Source organism: Mesoplodon densirostris, chromosome X (assembly GCF_025265405.1).
Source record: "Mesoplodon densirostris isolate mMesDen1 chromosome X, mMesDen1 primary haplotype, whole genome shotgun sequence".
Taxonomy (NCBI): Eukaryota; Metazoa; Chordata; class Mammalia; order Artiodactyla; family Ziphiidae; genus Mesoplodon; species Mesoplodon densirostris.
The window spans coordinates 29,665,029-29,689,912 of record NC_082681.1 but is presented as its reverse complement, the minus strand read 5'-3'; the positions used below and the strand labels follow the sequence as shown (position 1 = coordinate 29,689,912).

At 40.7% G+C, this 24,884-nt stretch overlaps 1 protein-coding gene across 1 annotated transcript in view; it reads left to right on the top strand.

Annotated features, from left to right (window-relative positions):
• The window catches only part of GRIA3 (glutamate ionotropic receptor AMPA type subunit 3), a 282,812-nt gene that overhangs the window by 152,061 nt on the left and 105,867 nt on the right, over positions 1-24,884 (top strand). Inside the window, exon 5 of the mRNA XM_060087942.1 lies at positions 21,530-21,583. Within this exon, the coding sequence (XP_059943925.1) occupies positions 21,530-21,583 (54 nt within the window). The remainder of the gene's footprint in view (positions 1-21,529; positions 21,584-24,884) is intronic.

Genomic DNA, 24,884 nt, shown 5'->3' with positions numbered 1-24,884 from the left:
ACTCACACTTAGGTCTATGTCCTCCATGATATTCACATTATATGGTGGGCTGCATACTAGATAGGAGACAGTACAGCTACACTGGAGACCCCCTGAACCAAGGCAGGATGCCATTTATTTACCAGCCTGTGCCTACAGGTGGACTGAAGGAGATGTCTTTCAGAATCTTCAAAAGACAAACATAGGTAAGGGATTTGACGGGTGTTACTTACCTGGATTTCAAAGGGCAATCTGAGGCCATACCCACATGATAGAGAAACAAGATGCCATACAGAATAGGACCTCTTGGAGTGGATAAAATTGCCTAGCTACCTAAGAAATCACTGAATAATCATGAAAGAGGCAACTCACGAAAAAGAAGGAAGGCAAAGGTATCAGATCTCTAGAACAGGTATTATAATTTACAAGGAAAATTTCCCAGACAAGGGCCAGTCAACTGTTCTGAGATTAACATCACACAAGGGCTTATATTCAGATTACTATACTGGGCGCTATTAGGAGAAACAAAATATCTCGTTCTTTCTTTCCTTCTTAAAATTTGTAATAGCCCCTAGCAAGGTGAATCAAGTTAGAGAACAACACCTCACCAAATGTAAAATAATATAATAAAGTCTAGGTACATATATGCTGTAGAATAAAAGGAATTAGAAAAGCCTGCAGCTTATTTTTGTATATGAGTAAACTAATCATAAAATCATAAAATGTGAGGTCAAAGGCTTTCTAAGACCTATGCCTCTCCATCTTCTTCTCCCAGGCACATGTTAAGGCCCATATATAAAAAAAGAGATCCCATTCCTCTTTGCTTTCCCTGCTCCCCAGTCTCCTAATGGGCATGCTTCCAGACATAGTTGAATACATAGCCAATCATACCCACTGGCCTTCCTTCATCTCTTACTGTATGTTACTAGATGTACCATTTCCTTCCGCACCTCCAGCCATTACAGGTTTCTCTCTATAAATTTGTTGCCTCATTCATCCCTTTCAGGGACCCTTTTTCTTACCTCACCAATCACGGTGTCCAGTGGTCTCTATTTCTCACCCTAATGACGTGGTGATTTAATCCTATTACTTAACATATCTCAGACTACCCTAATAAACATTTTGAAGCAAAAATGCACCCCACAATTGCAGAACAGTGTCCCAAAAAAAGCAAAGCCTATGGTTGGATTTCTTAAAGATGCTCACTGCAGATGTGGTTTCTCTGAAGTCCAGCCTACCATTCTCCAGACCCTAAGTGAGTAGGACCCTGTACTTGCAGTAAAAACCTTCAACATGTTAGGTGATTTTAACACTCACTGGCAGCCTTAAATAAACTTGTTCCCTAAAATGCAAAGATATTTATCCTAAGAGTTAGTAGCAGACGTCAGTATTCTATATTTAGAGATTTTAATCTCTGGCTTATTAAAAAGGACGGTCTGATTCTCTGGTCATACTTCACACTAGACTGGCTTCCTGAATATTTAGAAGCAAATCCCCTCTGGGAAAATAAAGAGAAAAAAATCATTCAAGATGGTTACTTTGAAACAGCAAGACTCTTGTTTATTTCAGATGCTAGACACTTTGGTCTCAAAAAGGAAATGCTCCTGTTCAACCAACAGTTCCCTCCCCTTCTCCCATTTTTAAAAATTGTGATACCTCATTATTTGCTTATTTCCTATGTGGTTTGGAGGTTTTAATTTAAAAAATAAATGCAAATTCAAATAAATGTTCATTAGGGAACCTCACAAGAGTCCTTGGGATGACTGAAAACATCCTGGAGTTTTATAAAGCAGAGTACGGAAGTCTTGAGGCAGGAGACCTAGGTGCTAGCCCCAAGCTGTATGACTTCAAAAAGTCACCCTATCGCTCTGTGCCTCCATTTCCTAAACTGCAAAAATGAATGTGTTGAATATGATGGTCCCTTCCCATTCCAACAAGCTATGATTCCCAGCACTGTGAAAAACAAGGTAAGAAATTCAATTCACGAACTACTGATTGAGTCCTGACCCATTTTACCATACCCAGTGCTAGATATGGTGGGAGGGGGAAAGGACAGGTCTTCCATGCTACAGTAGTAGGGGTGATAAGGCAACGTAATAATTCTGGAAGGCAGAGTATGATAAGTATCTAAAAATGTGTGAATCAACTTTCCTGCTTCCTCAGATTTCCAGGCTAGTGACCATCACTGAATGTTTCTTTGCTGACTGAGAATCTTGCTCGGATGCCCTGTGCACACAGAAAAGTATAGTAGATTGCAGCAAAGATTTATTAAATCAAAAGACCTTCTCTCCCACCCATTAACACCAATATTTTAAGACCAAGGCTGGTACCTTATTCTAAAATTATAAAAATATGAACCAATTCAAATGGAAAAAAATATATAAATACCCTCCTTTGTTTTGAGTTAATCCCATCACTTAGATCAAGTGAGACCTCAGATCCATTCTTTAAAAAAATAGAAAGAAAGGAAACATTAACCATAGATAACTATTTTATCCCTCCACAGGCAATGAATATGTTTTCAATTGGCATGGGAGGAAAACACCCTGACACCTGTTCCTCTGTATGGCTGACACTGTGAGTGTCCCAGTTAAGCCTTTGCAGGCACCGAGAGGTTGACAAGGTCCTGTGGGTTAGAGTTACTGGCTTGTAAACATTAATGAATTTTTTAGAATCATCATCCAGCTTTATTAGGAAACTTTCCCAGATTAAGAGCAACAAAAATATAGCAATTAGAAGGTTCATCACACAGCTGCCTGATTACAGGACTCTTGTCCTAGATTCTAACAGATGCTGTAACAAACAGTTTCATAAGGGCTGCGAGAACCACAGTTTACAACAGAAACACAAAAGCTACTGTGCCACAGGACCCTTATATTTTAAATAATTTAGACCTCTAGACTCCCTTACAGAGAGACACCAAGCCGATGCAAAATAAGTGCGGTAACAAAAAATAAAACAAAATGTGCAGACTCAAGTTCTTTACTGCACTAACACTGAAGGGCAAAGGCCATTGACTGATCCATGCCAAGGTCTGAACTTTGATGAGACTGAGGGTGGGAAAGAGCCCTTGATCAGTTTGATGCCATTGTTACCAACCACTCACCTGGATCTTTTAGTCAAATCAATCCCACCCTTGTTGGGGCAGCTTTCTTTCTGTCCAGATTTGACAGGGTCAAACTTGTCTCTGCCCAAAGGTTATAACAAATTGACAAGTGAGGGGCACAATTCAATGGGCCAGGGTCAGGGCTTGGGGAGACTGGTGGCAATTAATGTCATGTCACTAGAGGTAGAGCTAAAGTGGAAGGGATTAGTAGTCAGACACCACTATTCTCTCTCCAACCTTTTGAAAAATATATATAACTACCAAGCAGCCTTCCAGATGTACACATACAGCCAACACCCTACTCTGAAAAAGAATAGTAATTGACAAATATCTTCTGAAGTCATCTAGCACTATAGGCCAAAGACCAGAAAGGCGGCTGAGTTCTATCTCAAGATCCCTGGGTGACCTTGCAACCGCCAAGTCACCTTTCGTCATCCTAGCCATAAAACAGAAAAAGCCTTCCCTGCCTTACCAGAATGACATTAAGATGAATCAGACAATTTCTCTAAGGTATTTGAAGATTCCCTGGAGAGAATCCCTGGCAAGTCCACAAATATCAAGCATTATAATTAGAGTCACTGCACCTCATTTCTTAAGGAGGAGAAAATGAACAAAGAAAGGAACGTGTGGTCACTGAGTCTGAAAACTCAAAGAGCACTTAAGCTCCTTCTATCATCTGAGGCAGGTCTCAAGAGAGGGAGACTGACGTGGTGGAGTAAGAGAAGAGTTTGGTGGTTAGGACATGCTCCCCAGATATTTGGAGTCTTCATATTGTCTTTGACGGTGTGCTGTTACTTTTCTATGATCTTCTAAAGGTTTGGATTTGTGAGTGCTACCAAGAGGGTGGCAAGTGCTTTGATTATGGTTTTGTGGGCCAAACAGGACTGTCCTACCATAGTGGGGTTAACTGGTCATAAACAAGGGTACTGTATTCAAACTTCTGTGCTTTAACTTAAATTGTTTCCATGCTTTTCATTGTCCCAACAGTGGAATTTTTTTTTTTTTTTGCAGTACACGGGCCTCCCACTGTTGCGGCTTCTCCAGTTGCGGAGCACAGGCTCCGGACGCGCAGGCTCAGTAGCCATGGCTCACGGGCCCAGCCGCTCTGCGGCATGCGGGATCTTCCCAGACCGGGGCATGAACCCGTGTCCCCTGCATCAGCAGGCTGACTCCCAACCACTGCGCCACCAGGGAAGCCCCTCAACAGTGGAAATTTTGGCTCTAGTTATAACTGGATCATTATTGAGGACAGGGGCAGGAAGGGTGCAGTCTCTTTCAGAGCTCAGCATTGGCAGAAAGTGTGCCCACCCATCTTAAGAATGGGGACATAGAAAAGGGAAAACTGGGTGAACTGATTTGAAACAATGTTATCTAAAACACACACACACACACACACACACACACACACACACACATACTTGCAGAGGTAAATAAGAGGGCAGAACCGAATGGAGTGAAATCTCAGTAATACTCGGTCTTAGATTAAGAAATGAGGATCCAGGGACCCTGAAGCAATGGACTAGGCAGTCTAAGAAGGTACTATAGAAAGCTTCTTAATGGCGATTCTTAAGTGCCTTTCCATCATTACTATCTCTTCAGCAGCTCTGAGAGCCCTTTTCACTTCTCTTGACCTATTTCAAACTACTGCTTGTGCTTAACTTGAGAACCTCCTATTCAATAAATTGCTTCTCCTTCCTCTTCCCTGGCCAATATAAAATCAATTGTTGCTTGACAGACTGCTTTGTTGCCATTATCTCAAAGGCACAAAGGAAAGAAACACATCTTATTTGTACATACATTAACTTAATTTCAGTCTCACCCACTCAAGCACAGGGACAATCCTTCAAACTCTGACCCTGGCCCATTTGCTACTTGGTGTCCATGGCAACCACCACCAGCTGCTCAGAGAGAGTTGCAAGGAGTGGCGGGAAAGTGCATCTCCCAACAGAGCCATTAACTCTTCTACATTAGCTCCCTTGGTAACAGGTAGCAGAAGACCCATCCCTGAATCCTCAGGCATTTGCTTTCATTAGGGAGGGGTAATGTTGTTCATGTTCCTCCCCAGAAGAGTTAGGGGCTGTTTCTCACACCCAACCTGTTGAAGCTAAAGCACCAATTATGAAATGTTGAAACCAAGTAGGAGGGCACATTTTGCCCGAGACAACTTCCCAGTAGTATTCTTCCCCAGTGACTCGGTACACTGCAGCCTCCACCACAACATCTTGCTTGCTGAATTACAGGCAGTGACCTCAACACCCCAAAAAACAATACATGTGAAATCCTAGCCACTTCCTTTTATGGTCCCTACCACTCAGTGACCTACAACTCATTCTCTTCACTTTCTTAACTCATGTCAAGAATGCATGCATGATAATCTCACCATCAAACTGTATTTTTAAAGAGAAAGAGCAATGTTAGTAATGGTCCAGGTACTGGAGGATTTAGGAGCCAAGAGAAAATGGTACGGTTTCTCCACATGTAGAGAAAGCTGCTCAGTCTTCAAACAGTTTTCATGAGTTCCATATTACTGGCTTTGCTCAGAGAGCTTAGCTGAAAAGTTGTCAGATGGAGATGAATTTCCCTTTACCATACCCCAGAGGAAGATGGGGACGGTTTCATTTGCAATCTCATTGCAGCAGAACCCAACACATCTAACAAAGACTTTTTTGCATAAAGGGGACTAGTACAGACTCGATTCTTTGTGGAAACTGGAAAGGACCCGTTACTCAAATGTCCTCTTCATAGAATCTACATAAATAAGAATAATATTTGAAGTGGCAGAAACAAGTGAATAGTTTTATCTTCTCAACTGCATGAAAAAAGGAAACAGAAGGCTCTTATGCACAATCCTTTCCAGTAGAACTGCTGAAATGTAAAGAGACTGTTTTAAGCTGTCCTTGAAAGTAAGACATTCCTATCCATGCTGTCTGTGTCTGTTTTCCTGGGTAAGAGCTAGTAATAAGTTTAAAGAAAAAGTGAAAAACAAATAAGACATTGTTGCAGCCCTCAAGGAGCTCGTGGGTTAGTAGGGAAGCAGGCAAGTAAACAGATGATCAGGTCTAAGTGCAATGACAGAGAGGAACAGAGATCCTAATGGGAATGCACAAGAAACATGCCTGACTCGGAGATCAGGGAGGCTTTCTCCTGATGATTTGTTGAACTGAGTCTTCAAGGGCCAATAGTTCACCTGGTTTGGTGGAAATTTATATTTGCGTAGGTATGACAAGCTCACTTGTCAGAGTGAATGCTAATAAGCAGTGCCAATTAGGAAACTGAGAATAACTCAGACGTCATAAAGCAGAATCATTGAAACTTGATACCAATAAGAAGATAGGCTATATTGACCAGAACACGACTCTACCTTTCATCATGACTTTTGATCCTCGAGAAACAGAATTTTTTCCACTAGGAAATACAGTAACTTGATATCTGATACGAGTAGGTTCTGCTTAGGGATTAAACTATCCCATCATTTTACAATGAAGAAACTGAGGTGCTGAGAGAGGGACTAATACATAGTGGCCATACAAGTAGTGAGTGAAAAAACACAGATTTAAACCCAGATCTGATTCCAATGTCCATCTTCCTTGTGCCACACCACCCAAGACTATGCCAATACAGGGACCAAATAGATATCTACATATGGGTTCCCCTGAAAAGGGCACCTGCCTTCTCACCCCCATCCCACTTCCCACCCAACTGCCTGGAATTAGTGTTTAGCTTATGAGTCTGGTAAGAAAACATACTAAACCAGAAAGATAACATTTGAAGTTAATATAAATTCTCATCCTTTTTCCTTGTATTTGGAGTCTTCTTCTTTCTCATCATCCACAAACATTGACTGAACACCTGCCTACAGGGCACCGTGCTGAATGATGTACATACTAATGAGTTTAAACTGGGGCCCCGCCCTCAAGGACTTACTGGGATGGCCGGACACATGCCTAGTTTGGGTAAATACTTAGTAGTCTGAGGGAAGGATGAGAGGTAGAAACAATACAGGAATTCACAGGAGGGAGTGATCACCAGAGAACCAAACTAGAATATAGGCTTCATGAGGGCAGGGTGCTTTGTGTTTTGTTCACTGCCATATCCCCAGCACCTAAAACAGTTTGGAACCTAGTAAGTGCTCAATAAATATTTGTAGAATTAAATAAATAGCTTCTTGACATTTTCCAGGGGGAGAAAAGTCCGGACATTTATCACTTGGAGAATAATTCCCAGTCCTGTGTGCACTGCATATTGCAGCTTTTACTCATGGTGCACCACACAAACTCCCGAGGGAGACTTGTAGAAACGACTGCTCAGCCTATGGCTTAAACCTTTGCAAAAGCCTTGCAAAGCTGTGCCCTCTGCAGCTCCCTACCATGGATGGGTGTTCCCCAGCGATGAAGGGTAGGTAATGTGGAACCAGGGTTTTTTGTTTGTTTATTTGTTCATTATGACCTCAAGCTCTTTTCAGCAAAAGGCACAGCCCTTTGATAGCAATGCAATTCTGGGAGACATGACTCCATTATTTGCTTGGCTCATCTAACTAGGCAGAACACAGATTCTGATTCCAAAGCAAGCTCCTTTAACGAGTTTTGGTTAGGCTTAAATTGATAAACAGTTGCGATTACTGTCAGTAGGTATAGGTTGTAAATCTCTGTCTTAGATGCTTACATTCCATTAAGGGGGACTCAAGCGGGCATCACAATACAATTCCCTTTAAAACGTGGAATCCAGAAAGAAAAGCAGCTTCAAAAGCAGTCATTTGTGCATCCCCAAATGGTCAAGTTCTTGGTCTTCCAAGGCTTTGTATTGGGTTATGATTTTGTCACTTATTTATCTTTATCATTGTACAAATTCTTATTACCTTTGGCTTCCAGAGCTTGGGAAGATATGTGTATGTATCAGATGTATCAGAACAGTGAAGGGAAACCAAGCATTCACATAAAAAAATAAGAGAAGATAAAGCCATCCTGCTCTCACCGTGACTTACACTAACCTCGTGGTACCACAGTGCTGTGCCAGCATGTAATTTCAAGTCAAAGATGTATATTAACATGAATGGAGAAGGATCCGATTTTGTAATAAAAAAGAAATGCTAAATGTGTGTGCCCTCTGACTTTTTCCAAAAGCACACAAAGCTGAAATCATTTTCAGCTCTGTGGGCACACCTCCTAAGAAATTAGAACATCACGTACCACCACACAGATACGGTGCTGAACGTACTGCCCGCTGTGATCCTTTCACCTCTCAAGGGGTGCGGTTCAGAAGGTACTGGGTTTATGGCAGAGTAGAAGGAAAAAATAAAAAGAGAAACACACCTAGAGTAGTATTATACTCTAAAATCAAAAGTCTCTGACTATGAAACTTTCCTGGATTAAAGCAATACAGGGCTTCCCTGGTGGCACAGTGGTTGAGAGTCCACCTGCAGATGCAGGGGACACGGGTTCGTGTCCCGGCCCGGGAAGATCCCACATGCCGCGGAGCGGCTGGGCCCGTGAGCCATGGCCTCTGGGCCTGCACGTCCGGAGCCTGTGCTCCGCAACGGGAGAGGCCACAACAGTGAGAGGCCCGTGTACCGCAAAAAAAAGAAAGAAAGAAAAAAAAGAATAAATACAGCCTTGTAGAGCTTTATATTTTTTTTTCAAAGCAGTTTTGCAAAGTATCTCCTTCCATCCTCTGAGGTTGGTAGGGTTAATAGTGTTTTCTCCATTACATAGATGAGAAACAGACACATATGAAGGTTAAATAACTTGCCTGAGATCACATCGTTAAGAGAGCTGAATTCTAGTTCTTGTTCCCAAAACAGTTACACCCATTTTACGTCTAGAAGGACGCATTTGGAAAGCAGCAATGGAAGTCTTGCTATACCATAGTAACTATGCCCTAACCCAGTCAGCTCCCCTGCTTTTGAAAGATATGGCAAATAACATTTACTTGGTGCTTGGGCATTTCTCTTTCCCCCTTCCTCACTCTGTTTCCTGAAAGAACAATTAAGATCCGTCTGGGACTAATTATAGCGATTCTTGAATTTGAACTTGCAGCCATTACCCAATTGAGGTCACTTATTTTAAATTAACTTGCCTGGTCAGAACACAGTTTGGTTATCTTCAGAGCCCAGTGCAGGGAGGCACCAGCTCACTCAGACTTTTAATTAACTAGCTAAATAACCTGCACTGTGACAAACTGCCTATGATTTGATGGAGTCATTCATTTGCATTAAGACAAGGATCAAAATGCATTGTCAGAGCTTCAGGGACTGAGTCTTAGAAACCTTCACACAGTCTCTTGTTCAAGGCTGTGAGCCTCTTCCCTTTGGTTCCCTCTAATTATTTTTCCTGTGCTTTTGTTCTGATTATCCAACATTTATCACAAGTGCAGCTTGTGACTAAACAATGACAACTCATGTCGTATGCTGATAGGGAATCGAAAATGGGAGTCATAATCATATGAACCAAGCCCAAGGCTTTGAGAAATACTTAGGGGAAACCGAAGGGGAATTTCCCAGGATGCTCCACAATAAAGGAGAATTTCCAAAGATTGAGGCTATAACTGCTCCGTACTTAGGTAATAATACATAACAAAAGTAGGTACTCAGTCTTTATTGAATCCATGGTGGGAGCTGATCATTCCACAGAAACAATGATAGTTCTTATGATTCGTAATTATCATTATAGCCGCTAACACTTAGCGACTGGGCTTGGAGGCAGACATATGATTTTGACTCCAGGCTCCATCACGTTCTGCCTGTAAGGCCTCAGGCAAGTTACCCAACTTCTCTGTGCTTCAATTTCCTAACATGAAAGATGAAATTAATTGTAGTGCCTAACTTGCAGGGTTGTGTAAGGATTCGATGAAATAAAGCATGTACAAAAATCACTTTACACAGTGCCTTGTACACAGTAAGTGCTCAATAAATGTTAGCTTATGTTTGTCTTCTGTCCCACCACCAGGCCTTTGTCCAGGGCATCTTCCCACCTGGGATCCTCCTTCCCTTCTCTCTGCCAAAAACAGTTCCCCTGCATCATTCAAAATCTAGTCTAAAAGACATCTTCCTCTCCAGGGCGGAAGCCTTCCTTGCATCTGAGTTTGTTCAATGCCCATCCCCACAGTACATTTTTCTAGATTTTATATTATTTTAAATGGCACCTTCAGTCTACTGCCTCATAAGCAATGTGGACTTTTCTTCAGGGTGTACTGAAGCCTTCCGTGTTAGAAACATTTATTAAGCACCACCTTGGTGCCATACACTGGGGCTGTGTGCTGTGGGGAAAAAGATGAGTAAAGAGAGAGAGGGGTGGAAGAAAGGGAAGGAATATTGGTTGAATCCCCTAATATCATGGGCATTCTGCTGGGAATTCTGCATTTAGGCCTTAAAATAACCTCAAGAAATAGCTGCCATTATGATCCCTACTTTATAGATGTGGAAAGTGAGCATCAGCGAGGGAAAATGACTTGTCCAAGGTCACTCAGCTACAAAGAGGAAGAACTAGGTCGGTTCTAGGTCGGTCTGACTCTAGAGGCCACTCCCACCACCATCATGTTTTACTACCTACCTCATTTTTTTTTATCAATTGCAGTGACGCATATCAAAGCAATATGTAAATGATAAAGTACAATATATGTGACATAAAGTCACTGCAGTTATAGCAGATGCTGTTGGTGCCCTACCCATGTTTGGCACTAGCCTTTTTCATGCGTGCCAATGGCATCCTATTGTAAGCACATGCGATTCTCCACTTGAAGACTTTCTCTCAGCCTGAGAGTCAGACAAGTCAGAAGTGTTGGGGAGGAATTAATCCTCCTGACAGAAGCTACCAGCCAGTGGTGAACAGGAATTGAAAGACTCAGACTTCAGCTTCCTGGCCTTTCAGGTGGGTGTGCGGCACACCACTCCCAGAGGTGCTCAGAGCCACCCTGCTCATTCATGCACCTGCGCTGGCTTCTTTCCCTTTGCTGTCCCATGTCCTCATTCCCCTACCAGCGCATCCTGGAATCAACTCCCAATTAAACCACTGGCCCTCAAATCTCTGTCTCAGGGTTTACCAAGAAATTCCTCCTTTGGCACCTTTCCCAGGAGTCTGGGTGGGTGTTCTCAGGCTGCCCCCTCCCTGCCCATGGCTTCCCATGGGAGGTCCCCAAGGGAGCACCCCCATAAGCTCAATATCTCCCTTCCTACCCCCTTTCATGAGAATCCATCATTGACAGTCTTGCTGTTAGCTTTTCAAAGTGCATTTATTATCATATGGAAAGGCAGTTCTTTGAGTTCAGTGTGCATCAGAATCACCTGAGTGTTAAAATGCAGACTCCGTGGCCCTAACCCAGACTTTGTGAATCAGAATCTCTAGAGAGGGGTACCCAGGTGCTTGCATCTTCACAGATTCTCCAGCTGATCCACTTTGAGAAATACTGTCCTAAGACATTCCCGAGGTTGAGCTACCAAGGAATTTGAATCGTGTTCCTCAGTGTTCTCTCTACAGCCAAGGCCTCTGTGGATTCAAGTGAGAAAGCCTGGAATAGCTATGCCTCCTTGCTCCTGAAATGAAGCGTAGATGAGCCAAGTCCAGTTGTTACTGTCAGAGTGGGGCGGCCCGAGACTCCTGAGCAATGGTGTATAATGCAGAGGAGAGATCCATCCTCCTGACCCTGCCAAACTTCTGCTCTCACGCCTCTCACCACCCAGCCCCAGCCCCTGTTCTCTCCTGTGGTAGAAACACTGTGATGACTACACGTGAAAAGTTAGGTTATGGCCTGTGCTCCTTTGTCTCTGGGCAGAACAATCCCCTACCTCCCCACACACATCTTCTTCAGAGCCACAGTTCCTGTGTGGTTTGAATTCATGGTTTTGATCAATGATGCAGGCAGGAGAGGAAGGGGCGGTGGAGGGTAGCAATGTGAGTTACTTTGTTGTTGGTTAACCCCCAGTTCAGCTTATCCCCCTGAACTCCAAGTGCAAACCTCAGCTCCTTTCCTGTACCTCCAACCCAGTGCTATCCTAACCAGTGGCCTCAATACCCCTCTGCAGCAAGCTCTGATACCTCTCCAAATCCCTCACCCCATAGCGGCAGGAAACTACTTCTCTACATTTTAGAAGTGAAGACATAAAATCAGGGAAGGCTTCATCGAAGAGGCTGCATATAAGCTGGGCCTTGAAGGATAGATGTGATTGCCGCAGGGGAGGATAGAGGGAGGGAGCACTGCAATAGGAATAAGGCAGGGAAAACCTAACTAATATAGGTAGGATAAGCATCAGGCACTGTGTTAAGAGCTTTAGATACATTATTTCATTTATTCCTCACTGCAAGTCTGTAAAGTAGGTGCTAATGATAGACCTATTTTACAAATGAGGACATTGAAAGAGAGAGTTTAAGTTAACTGTCCAAAGTCACACAGCTATAAAAGGGCAAAGTAGGGACCCAAACCCAGGTAGTCTAGCCTATACTCTTGACCACCTTACTTCGCTGCCTCTCAACTACTATGTTCCCTGTTTTACAGATGGAAAACTGACACTGAGAGTTTAAGTAACTTGCCTAAGTTTACGTAGCTTGTAATCGGCAAAGCTGGGATGCATTGGCCTTAGCAGATCGCCTTTTATTTACTGTATAACCATTTATATCCCTTCTAACTTAGTTTTTCCAGTGAATCATTTCAGTCACAATTTCTTATAGAGCCAGCCCTGGCTTACCATCACAACAAATGCCTATAGTTGGTCCAAATAAAAATCTTCCCTCTAGTGTGTAAGCACTGTGGAACAACAAGGCTCTCCTGAAATCAAGAGAAATAGCCCTCTGAAATACATCTCTCTTTGTTTTCAAAATAGCATTCTCTTTAAGTCACCTGTTTGTCAGGCTCCCACTTATAAAAACCACAGGAAAAAAATTCTTTAGGTCTTTAGTTGGAGACAAAGTACTTTCTATCTCTAACAGGTTATGAGTTAATCATTCTCTCCTCAGTCTGCTGTACATATTTCTGTTCTCACACTTCTCCTGCTGGGTTATAGTTGTCTGTTAACTTGGCAGTCTTTCCTACCCTAATGGTGAGATCCTCCAGGCTAGGGACCAGGTTTTGGTGACCTCTGTCTCCCCTGTGTCTGGCCCCAGGATTGGTACAGAGCAGGCATTCAACAAATGTTCACTGAAAGAAGAAATGAATGGAATGTGGTTAAGAAAAACAACACTTCCATCCACTAGGGACTTCAGTCTATATTCCTTCTGAATCCAGTGGTATGCAGGTAAACTGGCTCTCAAGGTGAGGGGAGAAAGCCCTGATTTGTAGTGTTGGCTGATTTCTGTGGTGTATATACTTCCACCATGGCTGACTTCAAGCTACCAGTGGTTTATCATGTCAGTGTGATCACAAAGGTGGATGAGCTATCAGATGAAGAAGAGAATGGAAGTTCAAATAGCCAGAGTGAAAGACCAAACCAAACATTTGTGAATTAGGAGAATTCTGTGTTTTACCTCCCAGAAACTAAGCCTCTATCATTTGTCGTCCATTTTCAAATTGAGATAAACTTAAATGACATGGCTCCCAGAAGAGAGAGAAACCTGCCAAGTAAGCAACTATCCTGAAAACCAAAGGCCTGAGAAACACACTGGGTTTCTGAGAGATATTTACTTTTACTTGAAAATAAAAACACATTCACTTGCTTCCTTCAGCCAACAGAAAATTTCACAGATTAGGGTGTCAAATGTTGGAAGCATCGCACAGACAGAAAGTACATTCACAGAGGCAAAATCAGGGAGTTCTAAGGAGAACATCTCATTCGACACATCCCCACACCATGTTTCTTCCTCTCCCCTCCTGACTTGAAGGCCTCAACATCCTGGGCTGAACCTGGGTCGCTAAAACTCTACCCAACCGTCCATGGTTCAGTTTTGCACACAGCAACGGAGCTAGTAAGTAAATGGCAGGATTTGAATCCAGAACCATCTGACTTCAATGTTCACGGCTCTTTCTAGTACATCACCTTTAATAAATACCTATTTGTTCTAAGCTTTAAGGGTGATTCAGATCACATCTATAAAGAGTTTTAGACTCTTACAAGTTTCAATTCTATAAGGTGTCATTTCAGGTGAGATACTAGAGTTGTTGATCCTGATAAATATCTAAAGATGGGAAAGTGTGACTCTTGGGCCAATGAAGAAGTCCCGCGTTATCCCACCCATCCCCTAGTGGTTGTGGCTGGAAAAGACACATGTTGGAGTGACTATTCAGCCTTATGCCAGATGTTGCCTTTCCTTTTTCTTTTTTTTTAAATACAAATAATGAGTCTAGTGGCACTGCCAAGCCTTCTACTTACCACCCATACAGTCCTTCAAGTAGATCTTGAAATTCAGGATTATAGTGCTTTGGGCCCAAACAATTTTGTAAGATCTACAGAGAGAAGAAAAAAGATACAACTTAATATTTAGAATAAAGTTGTAAATATTAAAACAAAAGTTGCTATAAGTGTGAACATAAAATAGGTGACAGTAAATTTCATAAAAGTATGCATAAAGAACACTGTTATTTAAAATGTATTGTTTAAAATAAATTATTGCTGATTTGGGGGGATAGCCAACGCAAAATGCAGAGACTACAAAAGTCATACATATGGCTATGTTGAAGAGAAACTAATGTTCTTTTTGCTGTATTATTCTAGGTTGAATACTAGTTAAAATCACCCCTACCTCGCCTCCCAGAAAAAACATCTAGAGTTATTTCCAAATAAAAATAGGGTGCTGTGAAAGATCTTCTAGATGAGATACTCCAAGAAAAGACACAGTGTTTGGAAATGCATCACATTACAGGAAGTTAGCTGATGGAAAGTTCCAGATGTTTTAAGTATTTATTATTGGCCCTATGACCAAGGACTCCAGCTGATCAAAGCTGCTGGGCTTCCTAGGTGGGGCAGTACATGGAAATTGCCTTAGGAAAGGCTTTGTAAGTTTCCACATCTGTCATTTGTACGCAGTCCCAGGCATTATCTGCTACCTCCCAAACTGCCCATCATTTTGCTCCCTTACAAGACTCGTGAACCTTTGAAAGTAGACAGGGATACTCTTAAGATTTGAACCATAAGGCAAATTAACCGTATTTTATCTGGACAGGAAGACATGATCTTTATTCTCTTCCCTAAAGACACGACTGCGTTCAGGCAATATTACCCACCACTCCTGATGGTACACCAGAGGATTTTCAGTGACATCTGGATGAATAGATTCTATTTTCACACAGTTGTATTTATTTTCTTGTATGTAGTTTCATGGATATTATTGCTTTGGACACTGCTAACTTTAAGTAAATGAGTAGCTATAAAGATAAATATTAAGAAAATAATAGTATTGTGGTATGTGGATAGATCACAAATTGTTAAGGAAGTTTGTAAGGAAATGAAATTCGAGAAATGATGTTTAAGGGCTAATACAATGAGGTGTTCCCACCAAGATTAACATGCATTGAAATGGTCCCTTATTTCTACGAGCAGGAATAATCTGTTGCTCCTTTAACTTACTTGTGGCCATTTACTGCCTCTTATTTGTATATTCTCTTTGCCTCTCCCACTGTTTACATCTTCAGCATATTCCATTTGCCTTAGTGAATGCAATATTGAAGTCTGGGAAGTGAGACTTCCCAAAGACATGTTTCTTTGGTGAAATCCTTGTCCTCTAATCTTCACATCGTAGCATTTTATTTGATGATTTTACATTTGATAAAATAGATTTTATTTTCTATTCAGTTGCCTTCTCTCTGCATAAGCTTCCCCTGAAGAGAGTATACACAGTGATGAGATTTCTCGGTTATACTCCCATTTTCCTTCTTTATGAAAAGCTCCAGCCTTTTGTTTTCCATCTGTACCACCCCCACTATTGGGCTGACTTTGGGTGACTGGCTCTTCTCGGCCTCACTAATCCAGCACATTTATTCAAGTCAGATGACTGCAATATGAAGCACTGTCATTCGGTTAGAAAGCGTGTGTGTGAAGATTGAGATGATCAGAAAAATAATTCTAAAGGAATGGACTTCTGATATATGTTTACTAAGACTAAAGCAATTTAGTAGCTCGGGTTTTTCATTCAAGAAAATGAACGGCTTTTATCATATCTGATGGAAGACTTCTTTGGGGAAGTCTGGCATATTCTGAGGCTGATTTCTGTAGCTTACCACCATTTAACCCCCAACACAGCTGAAATCAGATAGGTTGCCATAGGACAGCAGTATCTTTTTGTAACTGAGGAAGTAGAAAAGGGAAGGGGGCGCTGAAGAAATGTCTTCTCTTTGAACACACACCAAAAAATGTGGTCTAATAGCTTTTTCTTAAAGAGAAAATACCTATATAACAGGTAAATCTGGTGAATTAAAACCAGAAACCTCCCTCATTTCTGCCCCCCCCCCAGCCCTCCACATGTTCTCAGGGTACCTAAATCAAAGAGAAACAGATTAAGGTGAATGGCAAGGAATGTTCTGTACTCAAAGCAAGATCAATCTTTATACATAGATCCTTTTTTGGCACCGATGTAGAAAATCCAAACATGGAGATACTTAGGTCTGCAAATAACCTAATCTGCATACCAGATGGATCCAAGGGAAAAAACATAGACACTTTTCCACACACATATTTTTTTTAAATATGAGCATAGAAAAACAGATGCTTTTGCTCCCAAAGGGTCTGTGGGCCTCTCTCGAGTAGTCTTATGGAGCAATTTAACTTCAGATTTCTAAAATTATGAAAATGTCTAGATTAAGCATTAAATTGGAAGAGAAAGGGCCTCTAGAAAACCAGCTGAACATCTTCTGAATTATTATTATTTTTTTACATCTTTACTGGAGTATAACTGCTTTACAATGGTGTGTTAGTTTCTGCTTTATAACAAAGTGAATCAGTTATACATATACATATGTCCCCATATCTCCTCCCTCTTGCGTCTCCCTCCCACCCTCCCTATCCCACCCCTCTAGGTGGTCACAAAGCACTGAGCTGATCTCCCTGTGCTATGTGGCTATTTCCCACTAGCTATCTATTTTACGTTTGGTAGTGTATATATGTCCATGCCACTCTCTCACTTTGTCACAGATTACCCTTCCCCGTCCCCATATCCTCAAGTCCATTCTCTAGTAGGTCTGCATCTTTATTCCCATCTTACCCTTAGGTACTTCATGACATTTTTTTTCTTATATTCCATATATATGTGTTAGCATATGGTATTTGCCTTTCTCTTTCTGACTTACTTCACTCTGTATGACAGACTCTAGGTCCATCCACCTCATTACAAATAACTCAATTTGGTTTCTTTTTATGGCTAATATTCCCTTGTATATATGTGCCACATCTACTTTATCCATTCATCCGATGATGGACACTTAGGTTGCTTCCATGTCCTGGCTATTGTAAATAGAGCTGCAATGAACACTGTGGTACATGACTCTTTTTGAATTATGGTTTTCTCAGGGTATATGCCCAGTAGTGGGATTGCTGGGTCGTATCGTAGTTCTATTTGTAGTTTTTTAAGGAACCTCCATACTGTTCTCCATAGTGGCTGTACCAACTCACATTCCCACCAGCAGTTTTAATTCTCAGTGATACCCAGCCCCCAGTTTCACAGAGAAGTGGATGGGGGAGTCAATAAAGGGAGGTCTCCCCCAAATGGGTAGACTAGGATTCACTGACTTCTTCAACAAATAATTTAATGCTCTGCCACCTGCATGGTTCAGTGAATGAAACTACTGCTTAAGTTTCAGTGAATGAGGATTGTGGCATTATTTCTTTCAGGTCCTATTTGTGGGCATAAAAATAAATCTCCTTAAAACAATGAATTTTATCTACATTTCACACATATTCTCTCATTGCATTTATCATATCTACCATTGTATCAAGCTATCCATCTTCTCCAACAAATCTTACAAAGGCACAGTGAACACACAACATGGATCCGGGAACTTGATATTTCCTCCTTAAATTTCACAGTAGACGGTAAAACGGCTTTTATACTTGAAGTTCTGAAACTAGTTCAGAAAGAGCGATTATAATTACTGTAAAAGCAAAGTTGAATATTCTCTTGGTTACCAAAGTCATTAAAGAACTGAGGGCACAATTTATGCCTTGTTCATCTGTAACAGATGGAAAGAAAAAAGATTTAAGACTAACTGAACAAGAACTGCTCCCATTGACTAGTTCCTTTGTGCACCATATTACGCACAAGCCTCCCATCCCACCCCTACTCCCATAAGCCCTGCACCAAAAATTCAAAGAAAGGAAAGATCAGGAGCAAAACATGACACTTTTGGCAGTGAGGCCTCACTTACCTCACATCAGTAGGATCATTGCTGCCCTACGTGAGTAACATTTCAAGATCATTGAAATGTACTCTCTTAAGTATCGGGAATTTGAGCATTTCTGATGGAAACCTTCCCTCAGATGTATTATAATTTCCCTAGGTTTTTCAGCAGAAATTACTGAATGCAATAAGCCATACCCTGATGAGTCAGGCACTCAGGATGAACATCCATGATTATACTGTGCCATAGTACAATGTTGTCTGCTTTTTGGGGGGACTCATCCTTCCCCTTTAAGTCAGTTTGTCACTTCCTCTGCTGCTAATGCACCTCTTTCTAATACCACCACCCCCCTCCATACACACCCCTTCTAATTTGTAGCTTTTCACTTACTGTGAACTAGAAAACCAAAATTGGTAAGAACTGTATGTTAAGTAAGAGTTAAGAAGGCACTGAAAGTAAGGATGAGGAAATAATTACGGCTTTTAACGCAACAGCTTTGTGACACCTAAAGGTTCCTATCTTTAGATAACTTTCCCACCTCTTCCAGTTTAAACTAAATTTTGAAAGGGTAGTGCTGTGAGAGAACTACCTTCAAATAAGTGAGTTTGTTTTGCACAGACCATCTGGGCATGGATTAAAGCAGATATTCTAATAGCTTCAAGTTTTTCTGAACCTGAAAAACACTATCTTAGTGAATGACCTCTCTCCACAGTTATTTAACCCCACATAATTACATAAGGCACATCCCAAACACTTTTGTAGATATTATTCAGTTTGATTCTGACAACAGTGCTGAGATAGGAAAGGCCAGGCTCATGGTCCCAGATTACAGGTAAGGAAATGGAGGCTGGAGAAAGTTGAGTGATTTGCCCACAATCGAACTGAGTACGTGACAAGCCTGGGCTCCTGGGTTCTCTTTCGGGGGTCGTCTAACACTTATGTTTTCTGTGGCTCTCTGTTGCCTTTCTTATGCTCAGAAGAACACTAAACGCTGCCTCTGGTGAGACAGACTTACTCTGTTTCCTTTGGGCTTGCTTCTTTATTTCTCTCCAAGCTCTGCCAGATGTCCTTAGAAATCTTGCTCATTTTTCTAACAGAACTCAAAACCCTCTGATTTTATTATGTTGAAGGTTCTCAGGGAATTAAAAATTCAACAAATGTATCGTCCCAACTTGCCATCAAAGTTAACAAACGTCACCAGGAAGGATGTTTCTCACAAGCGGACACTGAAGAATACATCCCAGCAGATACCTAACAGCTCATTTTGTGTCACAGTGGTGTGAGAAATCACCTCCTCAAGACATTCATTAACCTTTCATTTCCTCCGTAAATAATCAGTCAGATATGTGGCTCACATTTTAAATTAATCAAAAATAGTGCTCTCTCTCAGTACTTAAAATGAATTGAAATAAGCATGATATTTAAATATGTGGTTCCACACCTCTGGGCCAGCTTAAACCTCATCTCCTCCAGGGAGCCTTCCCTATCCATCCCAGCAGGCCTTAGACATCTCTTCTTCCTCTTCTCCAAGAACCTACAGTAATTCTTGTTATTTGACATTTAGCACATATTAAGAAACCATGTAATGTACTGCCAAGAGAGTGGGTTCTAGAGGTACACAGACCTAGGTTCTAATTCCAGCTTTAGCATTTCTTAGCTGTGTGGCCTTGGCTAAATTACTTAAATTCTCTTTGGTTGAGATTCCTCATCTGTAAAATAAAACTTATGATACTGAATCTGTTTAATTGTTCTAGGGATTAAATACAGCACCTAGCGCAGTGCCTGGCATATACTAGGAACTCAATTAAAGGCAACTGTTTTTAATATTATCATTATGACCTTTTATATATAGTTCTGGTTTGATATGTGTACATTGTTTTCTCAAACTGTTTTTAGACCCTTGACAGCTGTGTCCATAGAGGAATATATGATGAAGTTTAATGACCCCTTACTTGCACAGGTTCTTTCTGAGGCCTTATTCCAAATACTGTATTCATAATTTTGTATTATTTTTCTTAAAGAGGGCTCTTAAAGTGATATTAGCTTCAGGCGGTTGTGCCTCTGGTTGTGTCTTTAACCTCTATCATATCCCCCTCCTCACTCCCACTCCTGCATACAGTCAGTACTCAAAACAATGACATTTTATAAAATCTTCAATTAACCAGAATTTTTGCTGTACTTAACTATAAGGAAATAAGCTTATGTCAGGTATTTTGTGAAAACCTTTCAACTGCCAACCAATACATTTAGTTGGAAAATATTCAATCCACTTACATATTTTGAGATAATAAAAATGCGCTTTGTAAACTGTAAAGCTTAGCATTAATACAGTGCTACTCATGAAAATTATGATAAGAGTGATGACCCTAAGGCAGGGTTTCTCAATCTCGGCACTATTGACACTTTTGGCTGATAATTCTTTGTTGTGGGGACTGCCCCGTGCATTATAGGATATTTAGCAGCATCTCTGGCCTCTACTCACTAGATGCCAGTCACCCCTCCTAGATGTGACAATCAAGATTTCTCCAGGCATGGCCAAATATCCCTTAGGGGAAAAATCCCTTCCCTCAATACCTTAAGGCACATTCAGCACCAAAAGATGTACAGATGTTCACAAGTCTTTCATATTAAGGTAAGAAAAGAAAGGCAAGCATTTTAGAAAAGTTTTTTTTTCTCAACTGCTTCTGCTAGAAAAGTTTTCAATAAGCAAAAGCAACCTCGATTAACCTGAAAATCACATTAACCCCATTCCTTGAGTGTTCTATTCCCTAAGCATTCCAGATAAAGAAAGAAAAATGTACCATACATTCTATTTTCTAATTTGTATGCAAAGTTCAGCCCATTTTCCAGCTCAACAGCTAAGTACAGAAATCCAGTTCATGGGTGAAGGATCATCAGTTTCATCACTTTTGCCATCTATTTTAAGTGATAATGATGCCACTGACCTGGAAGTTTAAAGAGCTTTTTTCCCTTGCTGTTGACATTTTTAACTTTCATATTAGCAATTCTTCCTGTATCCTATGCCTGAAAGTAAAATGCAACAAAAAGAAATCTGGCCCAACTAACTATGATTTACTATATATAAACGACCTAACACTTTGTTGATTATTTAAAAGTAATTTGCTCTAGCCATCCCAATGACTGTGCAATTGAAAATGTCCTTGAATAAGCAATATTTCTTATTTTTTATTTCTGCAGGTTGTGATCCTGGGAAAGCATTCAAGAGGTTACCACTACATGCTTGCTAACCTGGTAAGAACAAGCAGAGTTTAAGTTTCCAGGGCATTATATTCTATTTAGTTTGTGTCGCCTGTAATTATCCCAAAAAGAAATACAAGAAGAACCTAATATGTTCTCTAGACACTTGGAGAAATGAGTCAGTAAATACTAAAACCTGAATGCAATAGCCTTGTTTTCAATTATGCTGTGTCTGTTTTAGCTGTGAAGCTTATATCCTCTTCTCATTGAAAAACTAATAATTTGATATGATTCTTCACTGATTATTCATAGATTTAATTTGGAGTTGAAATGTCAACCATTTTAATCAAGTTTAAAATGTAAAACAAGGGACAGGGGACACAAGAAACTGACTCTTTCCCCAATTAATCCAAGGCTATGTGCACATTAGTATTGGATTTGTCTTTCTAGAAACAGGCCACTACCAAATCTTTTCAAACCAGATGTGAGCAGTAGGTTTGAACATAGAATATTAAGTAATCCTGTCAAAGTGTATAGCCACCTTTCTACATATACCAAAACACAACTTGAATCTTTACCTTCAAACTCCCCATGCCTTTAAAATTTGTGACATTCTAGAAATTACTTTTTACTAAGGTTGGTTTATAGGTCTTCTTTCTCTAAAAGGACAATTGGTTTAGGAATTAACAAAGTGGCTTCTAAATCCGTAATATATGTTTGGCAGAGGTTCTGAATAATACTATCTCCCTGTAATGAAAGAGGAATGGTAAATTATCACTATGATACTAAGAATCTATTAAATTATTACATAACATGAGTCCTAGCCCCAATTTTATTTCATTAGCACAAGAGAATCATAATCATTATAGAGCTCTTAAACCAAAAGAATAGCAACAAAGGTGAAAGATTATCATAATTATATTCTTAGATTTCTTAAATCAAAGAAAAAAATCTTGTTTTAATAATGAATATTTTTAAATGAGAAAGGAAATGTTACTTAAACTTCCTTAAGAAGTGTGTGCACTCAAACACTTTATAAGATGAAGATTAGAGCTACTGCTTTGCAATGTGTGCATCTTCTCCAATAAATTGCTCAAAGTGGAGCGCTTCAGTCCATTGTAGGGATAAATGAATCAGCTCTTTTAGGAGAAGAAATCTTGATTCATAATTTACATCTGAGTACATCCAATTTGTTTTTAGACAACTGATAGGCTAAGGATGTTTGTTGACTCACTGGGGGTTAGACCAGGCTTTGGCAGGAAACATGGAGGTTATAGCAAGGTATCTGAGGCAGTTATTGATGGATTTTTACCATTTCTTTCTCACCCATAAGTATTTTTGCTCTCCTTCCCTCCTTCCTCTCTTCCTTCCTTCTTCCCTCTCCCTTCCTCTTCTCCTCTGCCTAGGGTTCACTCAGCACTTATGGTACATGAGACAACTTTAGGTAGTGCACACACGAACTTTTTTTTATTACAATGGTAAATGTATTTATTTACTATGTATTAGAAAAACTAGCACATCAAAACCCAAATTTTGTGGATGCTATTACTTCATACAGGGCTAGAGATTTAACAACAAATGAAATCATTATGTCAAATGTGTCAAGTAAACAATAGCATGTTGCTATAAACAGATACAGCAAAATCTGTTTGGGGTATATGCAGTTGTTGTGGTACATGCATGACTGAAGTTTGGGAAAGAGCACTGAACTAGGGGTCAGAGACTTTGGATTGTCCTACTGACTTTGCTACTCACTAGCTATGGGATGCTGGATAAGTCACCTCACCTTTGAGGACCTCAGTTTCCATACTGTAAAACTCAGATGGGAGTGGGGAGTTCTTGATGTATTGGTTGGATCCTTTAGAAGCAGATGCTGAGATATAAATAGAAGTGCAAGACATTTATTGGGAGTAATGCCTGTGAAAAATAAAAGGGAGAGGGACACAAGTAGAAAGGGAGCCCTTCAGACCACAATACAGGTCTGATATCAGCGAAGGAGGGGAAAAGGAAGGAAGTTTGAGGGATAGTTAGGGAGTTTGGGATTGACATGTACACACTGCTATATTTAAAATGGATAACCAACAAGGACCTACTGTATAGCACAGGGAACTCTGCTCAATATTTATGTAACAACCTAAATGGGAAAAGAATCTGAAAAAGAATAGATACATGTATGTATATAACTGAATCACTTTGCTGTACACCTGAAACTAACACAACGTTGTTAATCAACTACGCTCCGATATAAAATTAAAAGTTAAAAAAAAAAAGATCTTCAGACCATGGGATAGCACACCTGGGAGCTACAGTGCAACAACTCCATCTGGAGGAGCCCCACCCTGCCCCAAAATGGTGAGCCACTGTACCCCGACCTTGCTCAGCCATTGGCTGGCAGCTGCCTGGGAAGCACCCACCTCCCACTTGAGAGCTGGGGTAAATCCTGAAGGCACCTGAAGCTGGAGACTGTCGGCTAACTCACGTCCTGGAGGCAGGTTCAATGTTAAAAGATCTAAGCCTGAGCCGTGCACATCAATGGCTGTCTCAGTTGGCATAAGGTGACCAGATGATGTGTAAAGACCTTTCCCATTCTGGATTTCTAACTGGGCCTCTCTAATCCTACTGACAATCCTTCTGAACTCTGGTTTCAATTTTGAGACCCAGACCTGACAGAAGTGAAAGCATGTAGAGTGACAGAACTGCAAGAGAAAATCACTAGGACAAGGTTGGGGAAAAGAATGGTAAACTGGATGCCTAACACAGAACTCAGAATTATGAAACCTTGGAAAGATGCCTACTACAAGAATAAGCAAAGTCTGTTCCTTCAGAAAGAATGTAATATATAGTGTCATGTCAGTCTGGATAATGAAAACATGAATTCATTTACCGTGCTTTGAGCTGCCACCCCTTCTCTTCCTCTAGTGACCTTCTTTCCATTGGAACACAGCCATGTGTCTCCATAAGTCCCTATATCAAAGTCTCTGTATCAAATTGCATATGGGCAATACAGATAGGAACCATTACTAACCTCTGGTAAAATAATGAGCCACATTATTCCTTCTGTGGTTACCAGATTTTTTTAAGCAGCTAAAAATACCCCAAAGACCCATATACATATATACACACAGCAAACCAAAACTATTTAGAAGTCATTTAGATGATCAAAAATGGGTAAGTGGGGCTAAGAAGAAGTTTCCTTTCAAGATGAGCCAGCTGGATGAAAGCTGAGGACACATACACAAGGGAAGAAGTTCTCATCTGAATCTTGGTGTAACAACAGCACAGAACCACTGTCTTCTTCAACAGATGCAAAATCAAAAACACTCACACTGCCTACCTAAGCTTTCTGGAACCACCT